This window comes from Xenopus laevis, chromosome 7S (assembly GCF_017654675.1).
Source record: "Xenopus laevis strain J_2021 chromosome 7S, Xenopus_laevis_v10.1, whole genome shotgun sequence".
Taxonomy (NCBI): Eukaryota; Metazoa; Chordata; class Amphibia; order Anura; family Pipidae; genus Xenopus; species Xenopus laevis.
The window spans coordinates 61,020,873-61,045,299 of NC_054384.1; the positions used below are offsets into that span (position 1 = coordinate 61,020,873).

Here is a 24,427-nt window from a genome sequence, read left to right on the forward strand (position 1 = left end):
GCAAACCAGAAGAACCTGCTGCTTTGAAACTAGACAATGAGAAAGATTTCGGGACTGAGTGGGATCAGGGAAAGAAACACAAAGGCTCAGGGATGTTTTACCCAATATAATTGGAAAGGAAAAACTTTTCATCAAATGAAATAAGCTGAGGGAGCTTCGAAATAGTTTGCTGTTCTCCCTCTGAACGGAAAGAAATTCGATCATTCTAAAATGGCAATTAGACATTTTTTTTATAGATGTTAAAAAATAAATGCATTTTTCTATTCTCATGATTTCTTAAAACGAACAATAATATATGAATAATAGAATTATGATAAATACAAGAAACCTTTATTACCTAATCATTGAATGATAAATATACAGCGAATTGGGAAAGCTGATTTGATGCGACTGAAAACCAAAACAATACAAAGCTCAAAAGAGGGCCTTTGGTCGTTTTTCCTCTGACCATCACAAAAATCTAAATGTAGGAACCAATTGCATGTATATTTCACATTGTATATGTATAATATATATATATATATATATATATATATATATATATATATATATATATATATATATATATATATATATATATATATATATATATATATATATATATATATATCTATAATACAAACAAAACCTGGGTGCTAGTACAGAAAAATTACACTGGACCACAAGGACAGCACTCCTAGAATAATCTGCCCATTATTAAAATCCTGGGAGTGCTGTCCTTGGCCCACTATATATATATATTGTAGTACAATCATATTTCAGGCTACATTTGTAGAATCGAGTCGAGCTTCCCACGTTATTATTTTTTTAGTTTAACTGACCGTAAAACCATCGTTATTAAACTAGTTATATAAATAGGTCTTGATCTGATATTCTTGATATTCTTGTCTCCTATACAAGGAAACGTGTTTTAATTATTTGCTGTTCGCAATCTTTTGAATGGGTATGGGAATTATATTCATAACATGCTTCAGAAATATTTTTTAAGACTCATCTACTTGAAGTAAAGCTTCTTTAAAATGAAGGGAATTCAATGCTTAAGCATTTCTCATCAAGCGTGTATATTAATGTTACAATGAAATGCGCTAAATCAGTACAAAAAAAAATGTTGAGAAAGCTCGTAGCAATTTGTTGGAAAGCAAGGGAAGGATTGCGCTCCTGCATTGGCTTGGGAATGTCGAGTCCCCAGGTTGAACTGCACACATTTGACTGAGCAGCTACAAATATGTTTAAACTTTAAAAAAGAAATGATTGTTGAAGATTCCCTGTGAGCCTGGGGCATATCGTTTGCTAAAAACAGGCAGAGACTGTTACAAGGTGATACAATCTGCCAATAAAATATTTGTGTATAAAGAGGCTGAAAAAATAAAACATTTCACTGATTATATGTAAGAAAAATATCTTACCAACACAAGCACTTTGTACACGCTCTAGAGAAAATGAGTCTTTTTATATACATTCCAAACTTCAGGAAAAGTGCCTGGGTTTTATAATAATTAAATTTGTTGTCTTTGGGGAGCTGTGAGGTTTTTTTTGGGGGGGGGGGGTAGTATAACGATACAGCATATGGCCACAGATCTTTACGTTTCTGGGGTACTTCTCTTGTATGAGTTTGGAACGAGCTGAGCTTTACTAATGCCCCAGTCTACTGCAATTTGCAAGTGAAGGGCCCCCAGGCAGGAGGATCACAGACACGTGGGTAACGCAGGGACATTAAGGCCACTTTTCTCTAACCAAGGAGGGGGGAGAATGACGGGGAGTCAGTCTAAAACAGAAGAATAGATGGGAATGGTAGAGAGAGAGAAAGAAATTATAATGCTAAAAGTGCGATAAAAAAACCAATGTATTCCTTCTGGCTGGACTGCTGTCAGGCATGTGTGGCCCAGTAAGTCCGTAGAGTATGAGAAATGATGGGCAGAGAAAACAAGAGTGTGTTGCAACAGTCTGTCCCACAGGCCCGGCTACTCAGGGACATCATAAAGTGCAATATTGTGCTATAACTTGCATTGCACCCGGGAAAAGGTAACAGTTTCAGATCGGGCCCATTTTCTCATTCAGGTACTAATAGAGGAATTTCTATCGAAATCGAAGACTGCTCTGCAAACTGCACTCCTGCTGCAAACGAATGGATGGGATGAGAGAAAGGAGTAGGAAAGTAAAGCAGCGAGAAGTGAGTATAGGGGGAGAGAAGTCAGGGGTTCAGCATGGGGGGGCAGGAGACAATCAATGAATGTTTGGGGAGAAATGTGATTGGTTGGGTAATGAAGCGAGTTGTTGAGAGGGAAAACTAAACGACTGTGGAGAGAAGTGAGTTGTGAGGAGAGGAGTGAGTGAGTGAGTAACTGGCTTAGAAAAAACGAAATGACAGTGGAGAGAAGCAAGTGGCTAGAGAGAGAATTGAGTTTAGAAAGCCTAGGTTACAGATTTTGAAGAAGAATAACACTGGAAGGGGAGAGGAGATTGCGAGTGAGGAGAGAAGCAGCAAAGCAGAGGGAGGAGAGAGCGGAGAGCAAGTTAGTGGCAGTGACTGGTCCCTCCCAGCAGTCGGAGCGGGCGGATAATAAGGAGGAGGGGGACTGTAAAAGAGCAGCTGAGTGTGATTGACAGTCGGAGTGTCCTAATAAGGGATGGCAATGGTGTATATGTGCGGCGTGTCTATAGGAGGCCAGTGAGTGGCAGGTGCTACTGTAAGTGCGTGTGTACAGCCCGCTAGCAGCCGGACTCACTGGGGCACCATGCACTGTCAGGCCGAGCTCCGACTCCCTTCTCCGGGCCACATCAAATCAGCCAGGCGGCGCTACAAGTCCTTTATGATCGATGAGATTCTGTCCAAGGAGACGTGCGATTACTTCGAGAAGCTTTCCCTGTACTCCGTGTGTCCTTCGCTGTTGGTCAGACCGAGACCTCTGCACTCCTGCACCGGTAAGGGGGGGGGGCGAGGCTATGGAGGGGACACTGCTCATACATATGGCCATGTGAGCCTATTAAGTATAACAGAGGTACAAGTCCTTGTGGATTTATTAGCCGTGTCTCACAGGAATCTGGGGTTCCTGCAATGAAAGTGACTTTTGGCTTGTTCTTGTCAATTTTTGGAATTTGGAAAGTGCATCTACATGAGCTTTCTCTCTCAAGTGGCATACTCATTTTCTAGCATGTGCAGTTATTCACTGTTAAAAGCAGCATTTGTTCATCTCTGGATCTGACTATTAAAAACCATGGGAGTCAGGAGTCAGATCTCTTCCAGGGCTGTTATTCAGCTGCCATCTCCTACACTGTTTCAGAAGTCACAACCAAGGATCAGCAGGGATTAACAAATGCTTTGAATGCATTTGAAACTATTGTCAGTTGGAAAAATGCTTATAAAGTTGTAATTTGTTGGTGTTCCCCTTTAATTAATTAATTCATTAATATTCTAGTAAAATACGGAGCTTGCACAAGCATACACTGCACTGAAACCAGGAGCAATACAGTATATGACTTCATAAAGTCGACCATTAATCACTACCAGTGAGTGAATGCTGTCATCATATTGGTAAATGTATATTATAACATGCAATAGTAGTATAACAATACTAAAACACACATTTTTTATATACATTTTTAAAAATTCCACTCCACAATGCATTATTTTATTTTACTTCTGGGATAATGTGGGGATAATGACCTCATCAGAAACAATAATTCAGCATTATGGAGCATTTTGATGTCCACAATAGAATGAAATTCATTTTCATCGGTGTAGCATTTTGGCATGTGTAGGGGCTTTCATCAGGGGACTGGCATTCGTCTCTTGAACACATGTGCTATGATTCAGGCATCTGTACTTGCCAATGCAAAGATATCCTTATAATTATAGGGAAAGACCATTCCTTGCATAATGCTCTTCCTTTATCTGGAAACTGGAAGATGAATTAAATAAGTTCATAAGAATCCATCTGTTCTACTTCAAGGGAATGTAAAAGCATGTAAATGTTACAGTGAGGCTGGCAAGTGCACACTCTCTATGTAACATCACCATTTCATTTGAACCCGTGGGAACTTTATATATAATACATGTGACCGCTGAATCTCTTAGAGGCACCACCTGTGTTATGCTGAGAATTGCAGTTTCACTAAATATGCTGTCCATTAATTATAAATGACAATAACACAAAGAGTGTATAGTCTCATATACAACAGAACACAATTAACAGCTATTGTTCAATCAGTCTGCCTTAAACTAACCCAATACTATATTCTGGCTATTATGTGAAATATAGAAGAAATACTTGGTGAGCATGAGAAAAAATAGTAAGCACATAAATACGCCTGTTTGTTATTGAGATTGGAGCTGCTAGTGCTTAGTAAAGGAAGCAAAATTCCCACTTATAAGAAGACAACTTCCTTTCATTTCCATATGGATTTTGGGGCTCATCTAATTTTTGCTGTAGAAGAATAAGAAATAAGAAGACCTTAATAGAATAAGAGTTATAATATTGCCTGTACCATATAATTCTTCCCAGTTTTGCAGATAGTCTGACCACCAACAATACCCTAAATATCCAGAACGCATGTACTGTATTTTCAATTGTTTTGCTTAAAGCTGCTGCAGCATGAACACAAAGTGTCAAAGCACCTACCGCATGAAATGGTTGAATATTCAAATTTTTTTAGGTTGCTATGATTGATAAGTAATAAAAAACATCACGTCACTCTCAGAAATCACATTCAACTTTGAAAAAAGTTAGGACTTGCAGTAGGTGTGCTCGGGTATTTCTCCTTCAATCCACTTACACAGACTCAAGACGTAATACAAATTGACCCCCTCTCCTTTTAGCCATAATCACCACCTTTAGCAGTCCAAGTCATATTTCACTATATCTGACAAATCGCCTCCTGCCAAAAACTGTTGACTAACTGGTAAATCACCTAATTTCGAGACCTTTATTTATTTTAATTTCATGCATTATTAAAGAACAAACATTGGAAATCCTGGGTTCTTTTTCAGTTCACCATGTTTGCAATCACACTGAGTTTGTTAGCCAAGATCTATGAATTTGCAGAGTAAAATCTTCTGGGGAATTAATGGGGAAAGCAACCTGACTTTTAGCAAGAGGATTTTCTCTAATAAATCTGCACAGTTATATGTGAAGCAAACACGACAATTAAACAAAGAGAAATAAAATATGTTGAGTACCAAGAATAGGAAAACTTTCTCTTTGCAGTATTTAGCATTCTTATTTACTGGATAAAGTATGAAAAACGGAAAGGGTTAAGTCCGCACCGGCAAATTCTATTGTTTTCTGTATAGGTGCTGGCGGGGGGGGGGGGGTCTATTTTCCAGCTATTTTGTGGGCGACCTTCCTAGGCTCTGTGTTTTGTGAGTTGTCTTTCATGTTTGCTGCCTGAAAATTATGCCGGATTTCATAGTAGCAAGTCTAGTGATTCTTTTCTTAAACACTATGGTCACTTTTATTGAATTCATATCAATGTATATATGTGTGTGTGTATTTTGCAACAGTTGTTAGATATTCCTGATACAAATCAGGGATATACAGCATGTTCAACTGTAACAGCGACAGTTAGAGGAGGGAAACAAATAAATAAAAAAATATATAAATACCCTACGACGTCAAAAATTTAAGTATAAGGTGGTAAAGCCAAGAGGAATCAGGAGGAATCATTGAATCGTTTAATTCAGAGTTGCCAAGAGATACATGAAATACATATAAGAGATACATGAAATACATATATTGCAGTGCTACCGCTACTGTAAATGATATTGGGGAAAATGTTCCTTTTTTGTACAATATAAGGTTTTTAGAAACTCCAGAAGGTTGTCATTACCATATACAAAGGCATAAGGAAACAGGTCAAGGAACTCCAAGGTCACTTCTAATACCCTTTATAGTTCCCATCAAGCAGTAGATTATACATTAGAATGCACGAGTACTGTACTTGTTTTGAACAAAGAAAACACAAATATTCATATAAAATAGATGTATATTATTCATGTAAATAGGAATGTTTGCATTCAATTGATATACGCACACAAAAATTTGTTTATTTAGCATTTTAGCATATTCCAGTGTAAGCATACAAATAGTATACAGACAGTAGACATATTTAGAACTATTAGTTTTTGCCACTTTATGGATTAGCCACATGTAATGTAAATATATTTTTCACATGGATAGCCATTCTCTATAGAGACATTGTTTATATTAATAATCATGTAACTTTAATTTACTTTATTATATAGAGTAGCATAGATTTTGTTCTATCCACTTTAAATACCGCTGAACAGAATTTGATATTTCACTTTATAGGAGTTGCTGGGAATTGTGTCTCACAATTACAAGGTGGGATTCCCATAAAGACTTATTTAAGTTTGAATGTTACACAGTGTGTAGGCTTGATAAATGGCTGGTATACCTGAAATGATGGATGATTTTTGGCACAAATAAACCACTTCTCCTCACTTAATTGGAGTGCTACTGAAATGTTTCCTTTGGTAAATACATAGTGTACAGTATATTGCAGATACATATATAAATATAACATTCACATCTGAACCACCCATTACTTTGAAGTGCAGATTCAACAAGTGACATTTTACTCATTCATCTTTCATGCAGGAGAAATTAATTTGGACAAATTCAGTCTTTTCATCAGTCTTAATAAAACATTTTTATTGCTCTCTCTTTTATTGCAAATCACCAGCACTAAATTATGGATAATTTACATGTCACAGAAAAATGAATGTGTATACTTGGTGGCTTAATGACTCCTGTTTCTGCATTCTTTTTACCTTTCTTACTTTGAAAAGTAAATCTCTAAAGGAAATGCTGCTGCAGTGATGTGGCCATTAGAGTAATCCTATAATGGAATGTAGCAAGCTTTTAGCAGAGGATGAAAGCTACAAACTACTGTATCCGAGGAAATATAATAAGATACTACAGGAAAAGGGAAAAAAGCATATGGAGAAGTTTATTTAGATAAAGGAAATAAGGTACATTTGCACTAGTCATTGTAAGGGGTATTAATAGTAAGTGATATGATGCTTCAGTTTATCTTAAAGATTATTCTTTTACAAAAGTTACCTATAGTTCACGATGACCGTTGACCGTCAGTATCGCTTTAAGATAGAAATGTAATCTGAAATATACGCTTCACAAAAATTGTTCTATTATTGCTACTTTTTTGTAAACTGCATTTACAAGTATGGGACCTATTATCCAGAATGCTTGGCACCCTGGAGCGGGACGTGCTGCCGGGCCCCCCATCCCCCTCCGTACACCCGGAACCGCCCGGGAATCGTGGCGCGTGAGCTGCCGGGGGGGCCCTGGCCCAATCGCACCCCCTGCTCCCCCGGTAGTTACGCCACTGTTGGGACTGGAGGCTTTCTGGATAATTTGAATCTTCATACCTTAAGTCTACTAGAAAATCATTTAAACATTAAATAAACCCAATAGGCTGGTTCTGCTTCCAATAAGGATTAATTATACGGTAACTTAGTTTAATTCATGTACTGTTTTATTATTACACTGAAAAAGGAAATCATTTTTAAAAAAATTCCAATTATTGGGATAAAATGGAATCTATGGGAGACAGCCTTTCTGTAAATCAGAACTTTATGGATAACGGGTTTCTGGATAACGGATCCCATACCTGTACAAGGTTTTCACCCAAAACATGCAGTTACTATCACAGCGGTGGTGGAAAAGATCAACAACCCAGATCCTAGTCAGTGCAATGCAGTTTAGAATGTGCCCGAGCATCACAGGAGCTCTTTCAGAGATGAAAAGGTTAATAAAAGGGCAAATGAAGGATTATACAGGTACTGTTTAATTATTATTACTATTTAATCATGGTGACCTCAGTGTAATACCAGCATTGGTCTGCTTGTGAATTGTAATTGCTAGCTATTTAAGGATAGCATAAGGCAATATATATTCCACAAAATAATTACAACTGTGTAGTAAATGTAATGAGAGCTGTGTTACTAAATTGGTTTTAGTGTTTTTATTTTAACACACTTGGAGCAGTTGTCCTGCATTAGAGTTTCCTTGGTCGTCATGCCTAACAGGTTCCATTACTTTCAGAAAGTGAAATAAAAGTGCTATGGTACAGTAATGGGTTCCTGTCATCTCCACCAGGAGCTGCAAACTCCCAAACACAAGGGGTGTCCATGTAGCAGTAATTGGATTGGTGATGTACTGGGAAAACACATTATGTAGTTGGTGGTTAAAAAGGGCTGTTGATTGAAGAGAGACTTTTGGAAAGCAAAACCCTTTGGTACACAATTGACCTTTTGTCTTAGCATTTGTATATTTTCACTTATTTTTCTTTGCTTGAGCAGCATTCATTGAATGGCTGGCATCCGTCGGAAGCAGATTATGTACTGAACAACAGGTTGGAAAACAATATGATCCATTAATTGCACTACTGACGAGTTCGTTCATTTCCTTAAAATGGGATAACATTCTGCATATTGATTGAAACATACCAGTTGACGCAACCAAAGATGTTATCAGTTTAGCATAAAAACACTTAGGCCTGGTTACATGAAATGAGGTGCCCAGGATTAAAAATCTTGGTATATATATATATATATATATATAGGGATTTGCTGCTTGCATGATAGCTTTATTGTAGATTATGGGCAGATTTATCAAAGGTCAAAGTGAAAATTCTAATTAAAAAATTTGAACCCTTAATAAATCTACCCTTAATGAAACAATTATTTTGAATTATTAATTGAAATATGAAAAATCCTCCAATCCTTAGCAAAATTTGAATTAAGCTTAAGCTAAAGGTGGCCATACACAGAGAGATCCGCTAATTTGACGATGTCGCCAAACGAGCAGATCTCTCCCCGATATGCCCACCTAGAGCCCAACAACCGGATCATAATGCAGGACTAAGGGCGGTCGGATCAACAAACAGAAGCGGTCCATGATCCGACGGGATTTTTAACCCTGCCCGATCGACATCTGACCGACTTTCGGCCAGGTATCGATTGGGGGAGCCCGTCAAAGGGTCACAATTTCGAGCAAATTTTTGGGTACTTCAACTAGGGAATAGTCCAAATTCGATTTGAATTTGAAAATTCCAAAATCAAAATTTAACACGTACTGTCTCTTTAAAAATTAGACGTAGACCATTCACCATCTAAAACCTGCCAAATTGCTGTTTTAGCGCCTATGGAGGACCTCCTAGAACCTACTTGGAGTCAATTGGTGGAGTATAAAATTCAAACTAATGCGCTATTACTTTGATTTGTACGATTCAAATTCGATCAAATACGGACTTTTCACCCCAAAGAAAAATCTTTGACTTTTTTAATAAATTTCAGTTGGTCTATTTTTATTAAGTTATGGTTATGGGAGTTCAAAAAAAAACTTGGTTAGCCCATGAAGCACACCCCCTAGTGTTGTAAATTCTCACTTAAAGGGATACTTTTTTTGAAAAAATTTTTTTTTCAAAATGAATCAGTTAATAGTGCTGCTCCAGCAGAATTCTGCACTGAACATATTGTCAATTTCCCAGCTGCCCCAAGTCATGTGACTTGTGCTCTGATAAACTTCAATCACTCTTTACTGCTGTACAGCAAGTTGGAGTGATATCAACCCCCTCCCTTTTCCCCCCCAGCAGCCAAACAAAAGAACAATGAGAAGGTAACCAGATAGCAGCTCCCTAACACAAGATAACAGCTGCCTGGTAGATCTAAGAACAACACTCAATAGTAAAAACCCATGTCTCACTGAGACACATTCAGTTACATTGAGAAGGAAAAACAGCAGCCTGTCAGAAAGCACAAGTCACATGACCTGGGGCAGCTGGGAAATTGACAAAATGTCTAGCCCCATGTCAGATTTCAAAATTTAATATAAAAAAATCTGTTTGCTCTTTTGAAAAATGGATTTCAGTGCAGAATTCTGCTGAAGTATCACTATTAACTGATGCGTTTTGAAAAAAACAAGTTTTCCGATGACAGGATCCCTTTAAGTAATGCAGAGTTTTGCATTTTTACATTTGAACATTTTTACGTACCTATACTGAACTTAAGGCTTATGGCACACAAGGAGCTTAAAAGCTTCTAATTGCAGTCATCCAGCAAAAAACAAAACAAAAAAAAAACCAGTTATAAATTTGTATCCTAAAGTACAAAAAAGTCTAATAAAATCTGGCAAAAATAGTATGCTGTGACATTTTAACCATTTAATGTTCATGGTGCTTTAATTTGGAAATAACTTTGACTAAAATTAGTGATGAAGGGGGGTTGCTAGTGTAGGTTGCACATTAGGGTCACGATCGATAGCAGAAAAAGTATTTATTTGTGCTTAATAACAACATGCAAAGTAGTACACTGTATAGTGTTTTAGTTAGTAAATACATTTCATTTTTATATTTTATGCCTCCAAGGGAAATCTTTTTTTTTTTGGTGGTACCCATGCAGCTATACGTGTTTTGTTTCTGGCATACCAGAATAATACTTGTCCTTTCAAGAACAGAGCCAATGTCGCCTAATCCGAAGCACAAACAAGTATAACAGTTATTACCCTGCTACATGCAGATACCAATGAGAGTATAAAAAAAAAAACAGAAGGCTTTAGGCAGTGTGAAAAGTAACAATGGACTTTAAAACAATATAAATAGTCAGCAATATTATAGCTTGTATAAAACGTAGGTGTTATTATAAAGGGGTCAGTTCTGTGTTAAAAGGGTTGTTCACCTTCCAAACACTTTTTTCAGTTTAGTTGTTTTCAGATTGTTCACCATAGAAAAAGACTTTTTACAATTGCTTTCCATCTATTGTTTTTTACCATTTCCCTAAAATTTAAGTCTAAAGTTGAATGTTCCTGTCCCTAGTGTTTCAGTCTGGCAGCTCGGTGATCCAGGTGCAGATTCTGAACTGTTACAGTTTTCTACAATTAGTTGATACATTTTTTAGCAGTATCTGTGGAATATTAGCAACTATTGTATCAATTCCAACAGCTGCCTTTAATGAAACTCAGGGATTCTGCTCTGCAGAGACAAAGAAAACAAATGTATCTAATAAATTCAATTTTATAAACAATTCGAATGGTAGATTATATAAGAAGAAAATTGAACGTCTAAAATTCGATCAAATAGTCCCGAAGCAAAAATTGTAATCAAATTCAAACTCTGAAAAAAACCCTCAAATTTTGAGTCAATTTTTTTGTTGATGTGCAACGTTTGTTTTTTTCTCCCATTGGAGTCTATGGGTGTAATTTTCGACAATAAACTTGGCAAAAAATTTTGCTCATCACTACTATTAATGTCTTCAAATACTTCAAAGGACCTCTGCCATTGACTTCTACATGAACTCAGCAGGTTTTAGGTGGCAAATATTCGAATTCGAATTTTCAAAGGGTCTGACTGTAATAAATGTCACATTCAAATTCGAGTTGGTGGTTTTAAATCTAAAATTGTAAATTTTTACCCCAAAAAATTTGAATCTACCATTTGAGCATAGTAAATCTGCCCTTAAATGTATCAATTTAGAACAGTTAAAGAGTCGTCAACCCCATTCCAGACACTTCAATATTAGAAAAACAATCACAAATAGAAAATAGAAATTTATTGGAAAAAGTCTTTATTTCTGGTGAACAATCTGAAATCAACTGAACTGGAAAAAAAAGTGTTTGAAGGTGAATAACCCCTTTAACATGGTTGCTAAAAGGAAAAGAGGATCGAACTGACTTTTTTGGCATTAGCCATAGTCAGGGAAGCATTTTAGATACCACGTGACTGGCTAAAAAGCAAACAGGGGAATCAAGGTGTCCATACTAAAGAGTTGTAACGAGTATTAAATAGTTTTAGATAATTTTTAACACTGAACAAAATACTATGAGTACTTAGAATTTTAGAAACTCATATATCTTTTATGTAAGGGTTTTATGAGCAATGGTTTTAGAAGTAATATTTACACATCTCACTCATCGACATTATAGAATGCTAATAAAACCGACACCTTTTTTATTCTTTGTTTTGCTAGTCTGCATGTTTGGCTTCCCCTAAATCTGAACTAAGACTATTACATGAAGTAGCTGGTGTCCCCGTATCACCCCTTTGCTGAACATTTGCCCTAAGAGAATTACATAGAAAAGAAACATGAAGCTAGAATAGAGCAAAACTAGCATAAATATGGTGATTAAAGATCACTGAGCAAATTGGTGCATAGCAATTGGTGTCGTTTTCCTCTCTTCTCTGTGCATATATTCTGGGAACTACAAAAAGAAAATGTTGGAAGGTTTATTAAAACTTGAACTGGAGGAATCTTAACTTTTTTTTGTTATTATTAACACTTTCCTGACTGATCACTGACAGGCAGGAGAGTGACAAATTGGCACATTTATCAAAACTTTATATGTGCTTAATCATCAGAAAAAATCTGCCCTGAGCAGTTGATTTTAATTTGTTAGAGTTTAGCTGCGTTAATAATAGTGTTGTTAATAATAATTCATACATCCCTGAAAAAAGAAAGAGCAAAGCTCTTCTATGTGGAACATGGAAATGTTTTTCTAATCTGAAATTATCATTATTATATTTTTTTGTTACAAGCGGTAACTGTTTTTACTACTCGTAAAGAAAAACAGAAAAAAAGCCAAGACTTTAAATCTACTTCTTTACTTAAAAAAAAACTTTTTGAAAAAGAGGGTCTATGATGTTTGGCATTAAGATGAATCCAATTTAGCTTTTGCCAAGCCCATGAAAAGGGCTGGAGTTATGATGTACTTTGCACTAGGCCTGCAGCCCCAGAGCTGATGTAATAAATCTTATCCACAATTCTTTGTGTGAAATAAACAGTAATGAATTGCGAAAAAAAACCTTGTCTTGCATACGCATTAGTCAAAATGTAAAGAAAAGAATATACTGTAAATAGACACAATAAACAAAATGCAATGTGTATGTATGTGCGTATATATATACATATATATATATATATATATATACACACAAATATAATATGCTGAAGGGTTGAAAAGATCCATCATCAAATAATTTGTTGTTAAATTCTTAAATAATCTATGGGGGTTATCCAAAAAACTCAAAAACATAGAGTTTTTTTTAACTATAAAATCCAAATTATTAGTAGGAAAAAAACCCTCCAATTTTTCAAAATGTATTATACCCCAAGGATGAAAAACGTCCAAATTCGAAAATACTCCAGACCTGCTGAGGTTGTATATACATCAATGGGAGAGGTTCCTATCCTATTTGGAAGTTTCTGTGGTCTTCTCTGGAATTAGTCTTTTCAGGAAAAAGTCAGAAAATCTTAGATTTTTGCTCAATTTTATCGAGTTTTTACCCAAGCGTAAATCGTGCTTTTTTAACAATACATATGGTCCAATTGTGGATTCTAGTTTGGTCGAACTTTTTTAATTTACATACTCAGCAATCAGCAATTAGACAAGTCCCTGGAAACTTATATACATATAGTAATATTATAATAATTTAATGAAATGGGAATTTAATTATAAATAACTCTGTTTTATTTCAAATTTCTGGTTCAACAGACTAAGGAGCCCATTTAATAACATTCGAATTGTGATTTTTTTTTGCCATGAATCTAGAAAATGTTGTGTTTTTCCTATGTTTCTTAGAAGCTCTAAGCTCTAAAAATTCAAGAATTGTGAAAAAAAGACAAAAACCTTTAATACCATACTTCGCTAAGTAACATTTGTCGAGGTGCTATAGAAGTGAATAAGAGCTGCGCTGATCTTTTAATCAAATCCGATTTTTTCAGATTTTTTTTCAGCTTGGAATTGTCCAAAATGTCTCATGATTTAGCACATTTTTCTGTTCGCACTTTTTATATTCAGATCTTTTAATAAATTCACTGACAATCACGTTTTAGAGTTTGTGAGTTTAGTCGTGGTTTCAAAAGCCTCTAAACCACTAAAATTCAACCTCCAATAAACTGGTCTTCACGTGTATGAATACCCTATTAATAAATTTGTCTAATTAATTCATAAATGTATTTATTCATTATGCAATATTCATATGATATAATATTTTACTCTTTGATTTATGTAAACAACCATAATTTTTTTTTGCATTTGCGTCAGTAATTTACTGCCTAAGATAATTGCTCCTAGTTGTTTATTTTATATGGACAGCTGGAAAGCTGTAAGGAATGTATTGAGAATTTCGGCTAAACATGTAACAATTTCTTTCATTCGGAACTATGCAATAAATAGCAGCTGATTCATTAAATATGGTATTCAGAATTTTATTAACCAAGTACTAATTTTATCTCAGTTCTAAAGGCAGGTGGCAGAGACGTTGCCAACTAGCAATGATGCAGATAGGAAATTTTAACCCTTGTGATACAGAAAGGTTTTTCTGCTAGGATGCTAAGCAGTGTTTTTTTTTTTTACATGCTTACGGCTGTATGGTAAATACTCATATCATTTTTGGCAGGTTTGTGAAAATGTATACATCCTGAACTGCCTGAAATTGATCAGATTTTTTTTAAATTAAAAAAGGGAATATTGAATGAATTTTCATCTATGTAAATAAAATAAAATCTTGTGCAATGCTGATACTGATAAAAAGTAGTTTCTATGAAAATAAATAAAGTGTATCGCTTAGTTATAGAAATTGTAACATATATAGAAAAAGGGAATAATATAAATATTCACAATTAAAATAATAATAATGTTTTACCAAAATATATTACTTCAAAACAGCTTCAGCCACCATTAAAGTGCAACTTGTATGTTAGTTATAGGGGCAATATTTTTTCTTTTTTTATATTTTGTGAAGTTTTATATTTATTTATATGTGTTTTTAATTTGTCCCAAATTAGGGACTAATTTCTTGTTTTATTTGTATGTGAACACCATGTAACGAACAATAGCTTGGCCAGAACTAACTTAAGCAAAGAGGTGGCTGCCTAGGTGCAGCTGGTTGGGGGGGGGGGGCAAGGGGCTTGCAACCTGTAGTTGGCCTAGTGAGCTAGTGACCAGTGGGGGGGGGGGGTAAACAAGCAAGCATAGGAGGAGAAGGTGGTAAACAGCAAAGAGGCATTAAGGCAGGACACCTACAGACCTTGGCTGACACTTATCAATAATATTTACACCTCAAAAAAAAATTAGATCATAAGTTATCCAAAATCCTGGAAACTGCTTCCAGGAAAGTAGATTCAATCAACAGTGATATTGATAAAAAAATCTCATTTTTTAAATATTGCCAAAGCTTTCCTCAGGAGAGAAATTTGACAAATACATTTAGGGGGTTATATATAAAATTACAAATTTATCTCAATATTTTCTGCTACAAACTCCCATCAAATCCGCTCAGGTGTTTTACACTTATTTATTATTACATTTTCCTGAAAATTAGTTTTTCGGGAAAAAATCAGATTCACAATTTTTTTCGGATTTTTTCATCCGAAAACATCAGGGTATTGCATGAAACCCAGCGCACATCAAAAAATCATTTGAACTTCTCCCTTTGACTTATATGCAACCTCGACAGGTCTGAGATGCCGGATTATCAGGTTCGGACTTTTCCATCCTCGGGGATTAATCAATTGCGAAAAAATTTGTGATTTTTTAAAAGTCCAATTTTATAAAAAAAAAATCAAAACATTTTTGTGATTTTTGCATTCAGAGTTTAGTAAATAACTCCCATAGCATTGTAGCCAAAAGGTCAAAGCTCACCAGTAGAAACATGGTGTCTGGGTGCACATGCCCCCTGTTCTGCATTACTATATAGACAACTGATCTACAGCAGCAGTTTTCAATGGTCCTATACAGAGAAAAACATATTCTGATCTTTGTTTGACCAGACTGTCCTGCACATAGACCGATCAGCAGTATGAAAGGGGTGGGAAAAGACCCAGAACTAGGGGTTTGGACAAGGATACACATGCATATTGATTGTTTGATAATTATTAAATACAATCAAATTGGCAGGTTCCTAAAAACACCTTACCAAATCATATCACATTCTAGTTATTCTGCAGAAAAAATACAGGAGTTAACATTTTGAAATTTGAACATCCTCTGAGAATAGTATTTGATTGTATCCTTGTAGAAAGGAGTACAGCAAAAGTCAGTACTTTGTACTTGATGTAAATTGCATTGCATACCTCTAATCGTTTGAAAAATGGAAAGAGGGATAAAAAGATCTTGCGTGCATATTGTGGTGAATTGTTTTAACCATGCCCATTTTATGACCACCCCCGCCAAATTACCATCTACATATTTCAAAATTTTGCAAGTAATGAAAGTCTGAAAACATTTCTGAGAGTTTTAGGGCCTTGTGTTACCTAATGTGACAGCTAATGAAGGTGAAATTGCCCTTTAAGCTGTGAGTTTCAGTTCCCCCAAGAGATTTGCTTATCTTAAGTAGTTACAATTGTATCTTTTTTTATTTTGAATTCTTACAAATATATCAAAATGCAGGCACCAAGTGTTCTGGGCTCTCGGGCAAAAAGCCTCTCATTTAATTAAGTTTCAGAAACTTTGTATCTTTTTCTGTTGTCAATGCAGGAGATCAAAGTTATACTAGGAACTTTTTAATAAAAACCCAGTACTGCAGGCTGAGCTGTCAAAATTGGGACTGTCCCATAGAAAACAGGACAGTTGGGAGGTATGGCACAGTTGGTTAAAGAATTCATCCATGAATGTGCTGGACTGCAGCTCCCTACATGCTTTAACTCTTGATAGTAAGTTTTAGTATGCTGTAGTATGCAAAATGTTGACATCGTATAGTTGTGCAACTGTGTTTTTAATGGGCTTATTTATTGATAAATAATAAATGGGCTTATTTATCAAAAATCTAATTTTTGAGGTTTTAGAGTTTTTTTCTACTTTAAATAAACTCACAATTTTAAAAAGAAACTTGAATGCCTGTTTATTTATTTAAAAAAAACCGCAATCTAAAAACCGCTGTTGAATACAATCATGAAAGAAAACCTCAAAAACTTTGAATTTGTGTGTTTACAAGCTCAAAAAACTTGAAAATCTAGGATTAAAAAAGAGCAAGAATGTTGACAAGGACAACTCCCATTGACTTCTACATGAACTTGCATGCTTTTAGATGCAAGTTTTACATTCAAGTTTTTTGTGCTTATAATACCAAACATTAGAGTTTTTGAAACTATAATATGAATTTGTAAGCTTTTGTGCAAAAAAATTCAAATTGTGGCAGAAATTTAAATTAGAATGTTAATAAATAAACCCCTGAATCTCTTTTACTTAGCAGATAATAGTTTTGGAGAAATCATAAGCAATTTCGGATGTAAATCATAATTTTTTAACATAATACAGCACCCCCCCCATAATTTAAAGGAAAACTATACCCCCCAAACAATGTAGGTATCTATAAAAAGATATTGCATAAACCATCTCATATGTAAAACCATGCTTCATGTAAATAAACCATTTTCATAATAATATACTTTTCTAGTAGTATGTGCCATTGGGTAATCATATAATAATCATAATAGAAAATTGCCATTTTAAAATATAAGGGCCGCCCCCTGGGATCGTATGATTCACTGTGCACACAAACATACCAACATGTGGTGCAGGACCTTTCTAGTAACCTGTTTGTATGGCTTACAATGTTTTTGCATTAAGCAGAACAAAGTTTAAAGTTGCGGGTTGGACTGAATCCAGTTTTCAGTGATTTTCTCTAAAGGAATAGCAATTATAAACGTACCTGGAAACCTGTGTACGCATACAGTTTCACATTAGGCTTCTGTTATGTGCCTCATGTCTCTACTAATATGTTATTAAATTGGTATCTGATTGGGATTGCATCCCATCTATCTTGTCCCAGCAGCAGTGGCAGAACAAAGTTGCTACTTGCTTGACAGCTGATGCCAAACTGATAGTATCATACAAGTTTATTACTAGATGTTAAGTGTTTTTTCTTGACACAGCGTTTTGCATGACTTACATAGAACATATTGTGTATGCTGTTAATATATTTTTCTTTTGGATCCAGTGACAGAAAAAGCAAACTATTCAGTAGTTTATGGGAACAGACTAACAAGTGATTCAGGAAATGATTATTATTATTTTTATTAGCATCATTAATAATGCTAACAATAATAATAATAATAATCATAATTAATACTACTACTAATAATTTTTGAGTAATCTGCCATACATCACATTGGTATAATTTTTGAAGTTTTTTTTATCATCATACCTTTATAAAGGATATCCAAGGTGTAAAATGTGGGCCCCACATGAAAGTCTGTCTGCTTACCATGTGTAAACTTTAAAAGGTATCACTACAGAGATTAACTGGCCCCTGCATTGTTTAAACCTCAAATTCAGACTGTAATCCCCTGTATTGTTCAAACATGTAATCCTCATACATTGTTCAGACATGTAACCTATTGTTCACACCCTAAAACCCTGTACTGTTCCCACCTGAGACCCAGACTGAAACTGCCCACATTGTTCATCTGTCCATACAAACTACTGAAGGGACACAGCACTGTATCACTGTATGTAGAGCATCTTAGAATGGTCCTGATAGGTTTCCCTGTCTCCTGCTCTGTTCTGCCTTCCCTATGCTCTCTGTGTGTGCCAAACTCTGCCTGCCCTATGCTTCCGGTGTGTGCGATACTCAGCCTGCCCTATGCTCCCGGTGTGTTCCATACTTTGCCTGCAATATGCTCCCTGTATGTGCCTTGCTCTGCTTGCCATATACTCCCTGTGTGTGCCATACTTTGCTTGTGTGTGCCATACTCTGTCTGCCCAATGCTCCCTGTGTGTGCCATACTCTGCCTTCCCCATGCTCCCTGTGTGTGCCATACTTTGCCTTCCCCATGCTCCCTGTGTGTGTGCCATACTCTGCCCTGTGTGTGTGCTATACTCTGCCTGCCCAATGGGTGTGCCATACTGTCCTATGCTCCTTGTGTGTGCTGTACTCTGCCCGTCCTATGCTCCTTGGGTGTGCCATGCTCTGCCTGTGTGTGCCATAGTCTGCCTGTGTGCACCATAGTCTGCCTGTGTGTGCCATACTATGCCTGTGTGTGTGCTATACTCTGCCTTCTCTATGCTCCCTGTGTATGCCATACTCTGCCTGCATGTGCCCTGCTCTGCCTGTGTGAGCCATACTCTGCCTGTGTGTGCCTTGCTCTGCCTATGGAACATAAGCCTGGTGTTTGTTCTGAGGGTTTGTTAGCATTTGAAAATTATTTTTAGGAGCCCCTAAGGTGTTTAATCATGTGCTGGGGGTTGCAGTGGTATCCACTGGGGAGGAGTAGGCATATGGATTTAGGAGTAAGTCTTAATATGACTTGACTTTTTCACATATGAGTGATATCCCTGCACTAAACACCAAGTATTTGGTTTTTTGGTGTGCTACCACAATTAATGTGGACATGGTCTTGTGGTAACATGGGTGTGGTTTAAAGTGGGTGGAACAGGAAGTGGTTAACATTGGCTTCCATTATTAGCCCTCCACCATGTAGGCCAGAAGTTGGACAGCACTGTTTGTATACTGTGTTGTAGATGGGCACTGGCACCTAATGTAAAAACACATGAAGGACTCTGATTTACTGTTTGTATCCCATCACAGGGGGGTATCTCATATAACAACCACAAAGCATCTTGTGTGTTAATACTAGTACATACATATATTGATCTGACTCATATTGCTTTGATTCCCCTCTTGTGGTGAACTATATGGACGGAATATGGTCCCAAGCTCAGCATAAGAAACAACAGGGTGCAGTGGAGTACAGGAAGGAAATTGGTTTAGAGGAAGGAAAGATAATGTAGGCAGTAGATCAAAGGATAGTTTGTGGGTGCGGTTGAGAATCTGGGAGACAGCAACAGGTTGCAGTAAGGGCCTAAGTCAAACTATTATCATTACAGGGACATACAGACTTATTTTAGCAGTAATCCTAAAAATTAAATCAGCATTGACTGTAAAGGTGAGGAAAGATGGCGAGGAAAAATGGTTAGGTAGGCATCTAATGTGACTCTCAGATTACTGCATTGAGAGACTGGATATAGAGTGATATTGTTGCCAGTGTGTGTGGGGGGGGGGCAGGTATATGTTTGAATACAAGAAGCTCATATTCAGTTTACAGTAGTGAGCAACCATCAGGATTCAATGGCAGTTGTGCATTGTGTTACCTTTGTCGAATAGTAAAGCAAAGAGTACGGGCAAAAGAAAAATTTGTCTTTTAATTATTGAGGGAAGGTGGATTAAAGGAACTAGGACTTTTATTAAAACTATGGTCTATCAAAAAAACATAAATGTACTATTTTTTTATATTATAAACATAGTAACATAGTGAGTTAGGTTGAAAAAAGACACACTTCCATCAAGTTCAACCTTTTAACTTTTTTTAACCTGCCTAACTGCCAGTTGATCCAGAGGAAGGCAAAAAACTCCATCTGAAGCCTCAGTGGGGGAAAAATTCCTTCCTGACTCTAAAATAGCAATCGGACTAGTCCCTGGATCAACTTGTACTCCACTGAATGTTTTGGTTTTACTTGTTTTTCCTCCCCCTTTCCACCTGTAAAGAAAGTAGTTTGTGTAAATAGAGATAATGAGCTTTGTATAAACAATCTCCTCCCCAGCCACAATTGGTATGAGGTTTCAGATAATAGGTAGCTCTTTATAAAGGGGTTTATCTATAATCCATATTTAATTCTTTTTAAAAAAAACCTATCCTGTCTAAACCACAGCAAAAATCAGGGGTCAAATAATTTTTTTTAAATGCAGCAGGTACTGTAAATATCTTGTGTGTTCAGGGGTATTATACTTGGAATTGGACATGGACTCACTTAGTCTGACAGTGTTTATTTCCATGATACAGATTGGCTGCCAGCAGGGCAGGGTTATTTTACTTCCTGCGGTTTCAGTCTAATAAACAGTCTCATAAAATAACACAACCTCAAAGCTACAAATCAGTTCACACTAATGGGAGCAACTCTGATATTATAAACCTGTTTTAACTGTTATACCAATGTATCAATGTACCAATGAACTACACTCATATACAGTATTATTAGAAACGAAGAAAAGCCAGTTAATGTCCTAAAAAAAAAAAACTGCAAAAATCTACACAGATGTTTGATGGTCACCCCACAAAAAAGGCCAAAGAAAAAAATGCATTCATTCCTTTTATTGTGCAGTGTTAACAGTTTTTCAATTATATTTAATTAAGGAACTCAATGACAATTTTATTATATTTAATGATGAAATCTTAATTATATGTTTATCATATTTAATTATGAAAAGATGGTGACACATTTTATAATTGTTTAATTACAGCCTATGGTAAAACAGCAATTTGCATTTACAAAGCACTTTTCATGCAAAGAGAATCTGAAGATGATTTTTGAGTCAACTTCAGGTGTAGACTTGCATTCACAGCGGGTAGGGGAATTTTGGCAGTGTATTCTCCCCTAATAATGGGGAACAACCTATCATTAATAATCATCATTATAGGTAACAAAGAACATGGTGAACATTTCTAGGTTGAAATATCTTTAAAATATTACCTTTCATGTGGATGGAAATTTATCAAACTGAGGCAAATATAATTATGTGAAGATATAATATTCTTTTGAATATTTACAGGATCAAGACAAGATGTCACAAAAGGCATTTTGGTCCTTTTTCCTGCTCCCAGCTGATTACCAGGAAGTACAAGGGAATAAAGCTTATTGCAGCTTGTAGTAACAGGGGGAGGCTTGTTTATCATAATTCAAATGAAAATTTACCAAACTTTTTTATCAAAAAACTCAATAATAAAATAACTTTTTTGAAATACAAATGTGAAAAAATCGTGAATGCAGAAAATTCGTTTTCTGCTTATTTTTAATTGGTCTCCCAACTGTCAAAAAAATAGAAAAAAAAAACAAAAACTTTTAAATGCTGAGTTTTTACAGTCAAGTTTTTCCTATTTAATAATTCTCTAACATTTGAGTTTTGAAAGCTCTCATTTGAATTCATAAGTTTTTGGACAAAAAAAAGCTTGGAAAATACATCTCCTTGGATATGTATTTTGTACACTTACCTCAGAATTAGTGCACTAGTAAGGTTTTACTGTTCTACTGAGTGGGAGTTTACAAGCTCAAAAAAACTTTTTTTCCCTTCTTTCTAAGATGTGTATAAACTAATGTTCAGCACCTAAATATGAGAATATAGGAACAAGAAACGAAAGCTATGGAGAAAAGCAGCTATTTGAAAACGCTTAGGGGTTATTTATTGCGGTTCGATTTTTTCTGGTCAAACTTTTAAAGGGAAAAAGACAATTCTTTTGGAGAAAATTATTGATTAAACGACGATGGTTTTAAAAGTCAGAATAAAAAAGTACTCCAACTCTAACCTGCCAAGCTTATGTAGAAGTCAAATGGCAGATGTTCCGTTGACATTTTGAAGATATCTCTGCACTGGGTTTCATTCAATAATCCAAAGATTTTGTGGTTTTCAGATGATAATCTGAAAAAATCGTAGGTTTCAGGCGCCAAAAAGTCTCAGTTTCGGTGAGAAATCCAAAAAATGTATACTATTTGGATTTTTTAAAAATTTTATCAAGTCTTTTTCTGCACAATTTATTGTTAAATAGGGAGGGAGGGGAGTCTGTGCGAATTGGTGAGAATTGGTTTTCAGAAAATAGTGATAAGATTTTGATAAATAACCCCCTTACACTAGAAAAAGTGTTTGGAAGATGATCTCCCATTTCATTATATTTCAGATATACAACAAAAATTGTTTTCATATTATATACTATTAATGAATCAAATACTCTGTTATAGGACAATTTGATTTTCTTCATAAAAATGTGACACAAGACAAACTGGGTTCGATGGAGTATAACTTGCACATGGTTATTAGCATTAGTAAAAAATTATACACTAGCAGTTTCATCACACTGCCCATCCCAAGTATGTCCTGAAACAGCCTCTGACAGCAGCCTAAGTATTGCACATTGTTTACACTGTTACCGATATATTAAATAAGTGGACCTATCCTGTGTTTAATTTTTTAATTTTAGCAAAAATGGTTTGGAAACTCACATAAATCAATCTATAGAATGTACAACTACAAACAAATACTCAATACTCCCATGCAGATTTAGTTAGGATAAAGCTTTCATCTTTTTCTTTTAAACAAGTGCTATCAAATGTAATTTTTCTCAACAATAGATAATATTGCTTTAGTTCTACTAGAAGAGTTATCCCCAATCAGTCGCTCGCGAGCAACATGTTGCTCACCAACCCCTTGGATGTTGCTCCCAGTGGTCTCAAGGCAGGTGATTATTTTTGAATTCCTGGCTTGGAGGCAAGTTTTGGTTGCATAAAAACCAGGTGCACTGCCAAACAGAGCCTTGTGTAGGCTGCCAGTCCACATAAGAATGGCCAACTAGCCAATCACAGCACTTATTTGGCATCCCCAGGAACTTTTGTCATGCTTGTGTTGCTCCCCAACTCTTTTAACATTTGAAAGTGGCTCATGGGTAAAGAAAGGTTTGTGACCCCTGTATTAGAAGGTAGCATTTTAGTGGCAGTTTTTAGATTTCATTTATGTCCCAGTGTATATTTTAGTCTTTACAGTGATCAAGATGCTATCCAGCTCTGTCAATATTTTCCTTTTGGTTTCCAAAAAAAAAAAAATGGCATGACATGACATAATGAGGTAATAGTAATTGAGGAAGTTACTTATTGGCAAATGAGAAACATGACTTAAAGTTCAGCTCATTAATTACACTGGTTTGTAAACAAGATTTAAGGATATGTTTGCATAGTAATGCAATGAACAAGTCACATTGTTTGTATTTTTTTGTAGAGATCAAATTGTTCTTGAATAAATATTAATATTTATATGTTGTTTGTGTTTTTAAATATGAGCAATCATCAAAATGGAGAACAGAATATGTATGGTTCAGATCATGGAACACACATAGCACCATACTATCCAGTTTGCTTTAGTAGAGTGAGTTTTTTTTAAAAGTCTTTCCATTTAGAATTTCCAAGGTGATTCGTACTGAGCGGGGGTATGTGGTGCAGTCAGCTGCTGCCAGTCCATGAAATAAGCAAGCATACATTGCAAATTTGTATAGAGTTTACTCTGGAGAAATACCTTACAATACTAATTTCTCTATTAAGGATGCACCTAGAATGCAACATTTTTGTGCATACAGTACATGAAAAAGAACAGCTAAGGCTTTTTCCCCATACCCATATGTAGGTGAGTCTTATTTGACTAGAATGAAATAATATTGCACACTGTAAAGATTATCACAAATAAACACCACAGGGATTTCTACTGCAGTTGGGCCCCAGGGATTTTAGGGGCCTCAAAAATATATTTTACAAGAAAAGAAAGTGTAGTATGAAGGGGCCTTATCCTAATGCTAGATATTTGGCTAGAGCTGATGGAATTAGTCTAGTGGTCCTGGAGTGGAATTTAGAAGCTGGTG

General features: G+C 35.7%; 1 protein-coding gene across 1 annotated transcript in view; it reads left to right on the forward strand.

Annotated features, from left to right (window-relative positions):
* The first annotated feature begins 2,114 nt into the window (after positions 1–2,114).
* Positions 2,115–24,427, forward strand: part of barx2.S (BARX homeobox 2 S homeolog) — a 38,046-nt gene continuing 15,733 nt past the window's right edge. Inside the window, exon 1 of the mRNA XM_018227725.2 lies at positions 2,115–2,922. Within this exon, the coding sequence (XP_018083214.2) occupies positions 2,736–2,922 (187 nt within the window). The 5' untranslated portion in view covers positions 2,115–2,735. The remainder of the gene's footprint in view (positions 2,923–24,427) is intronic.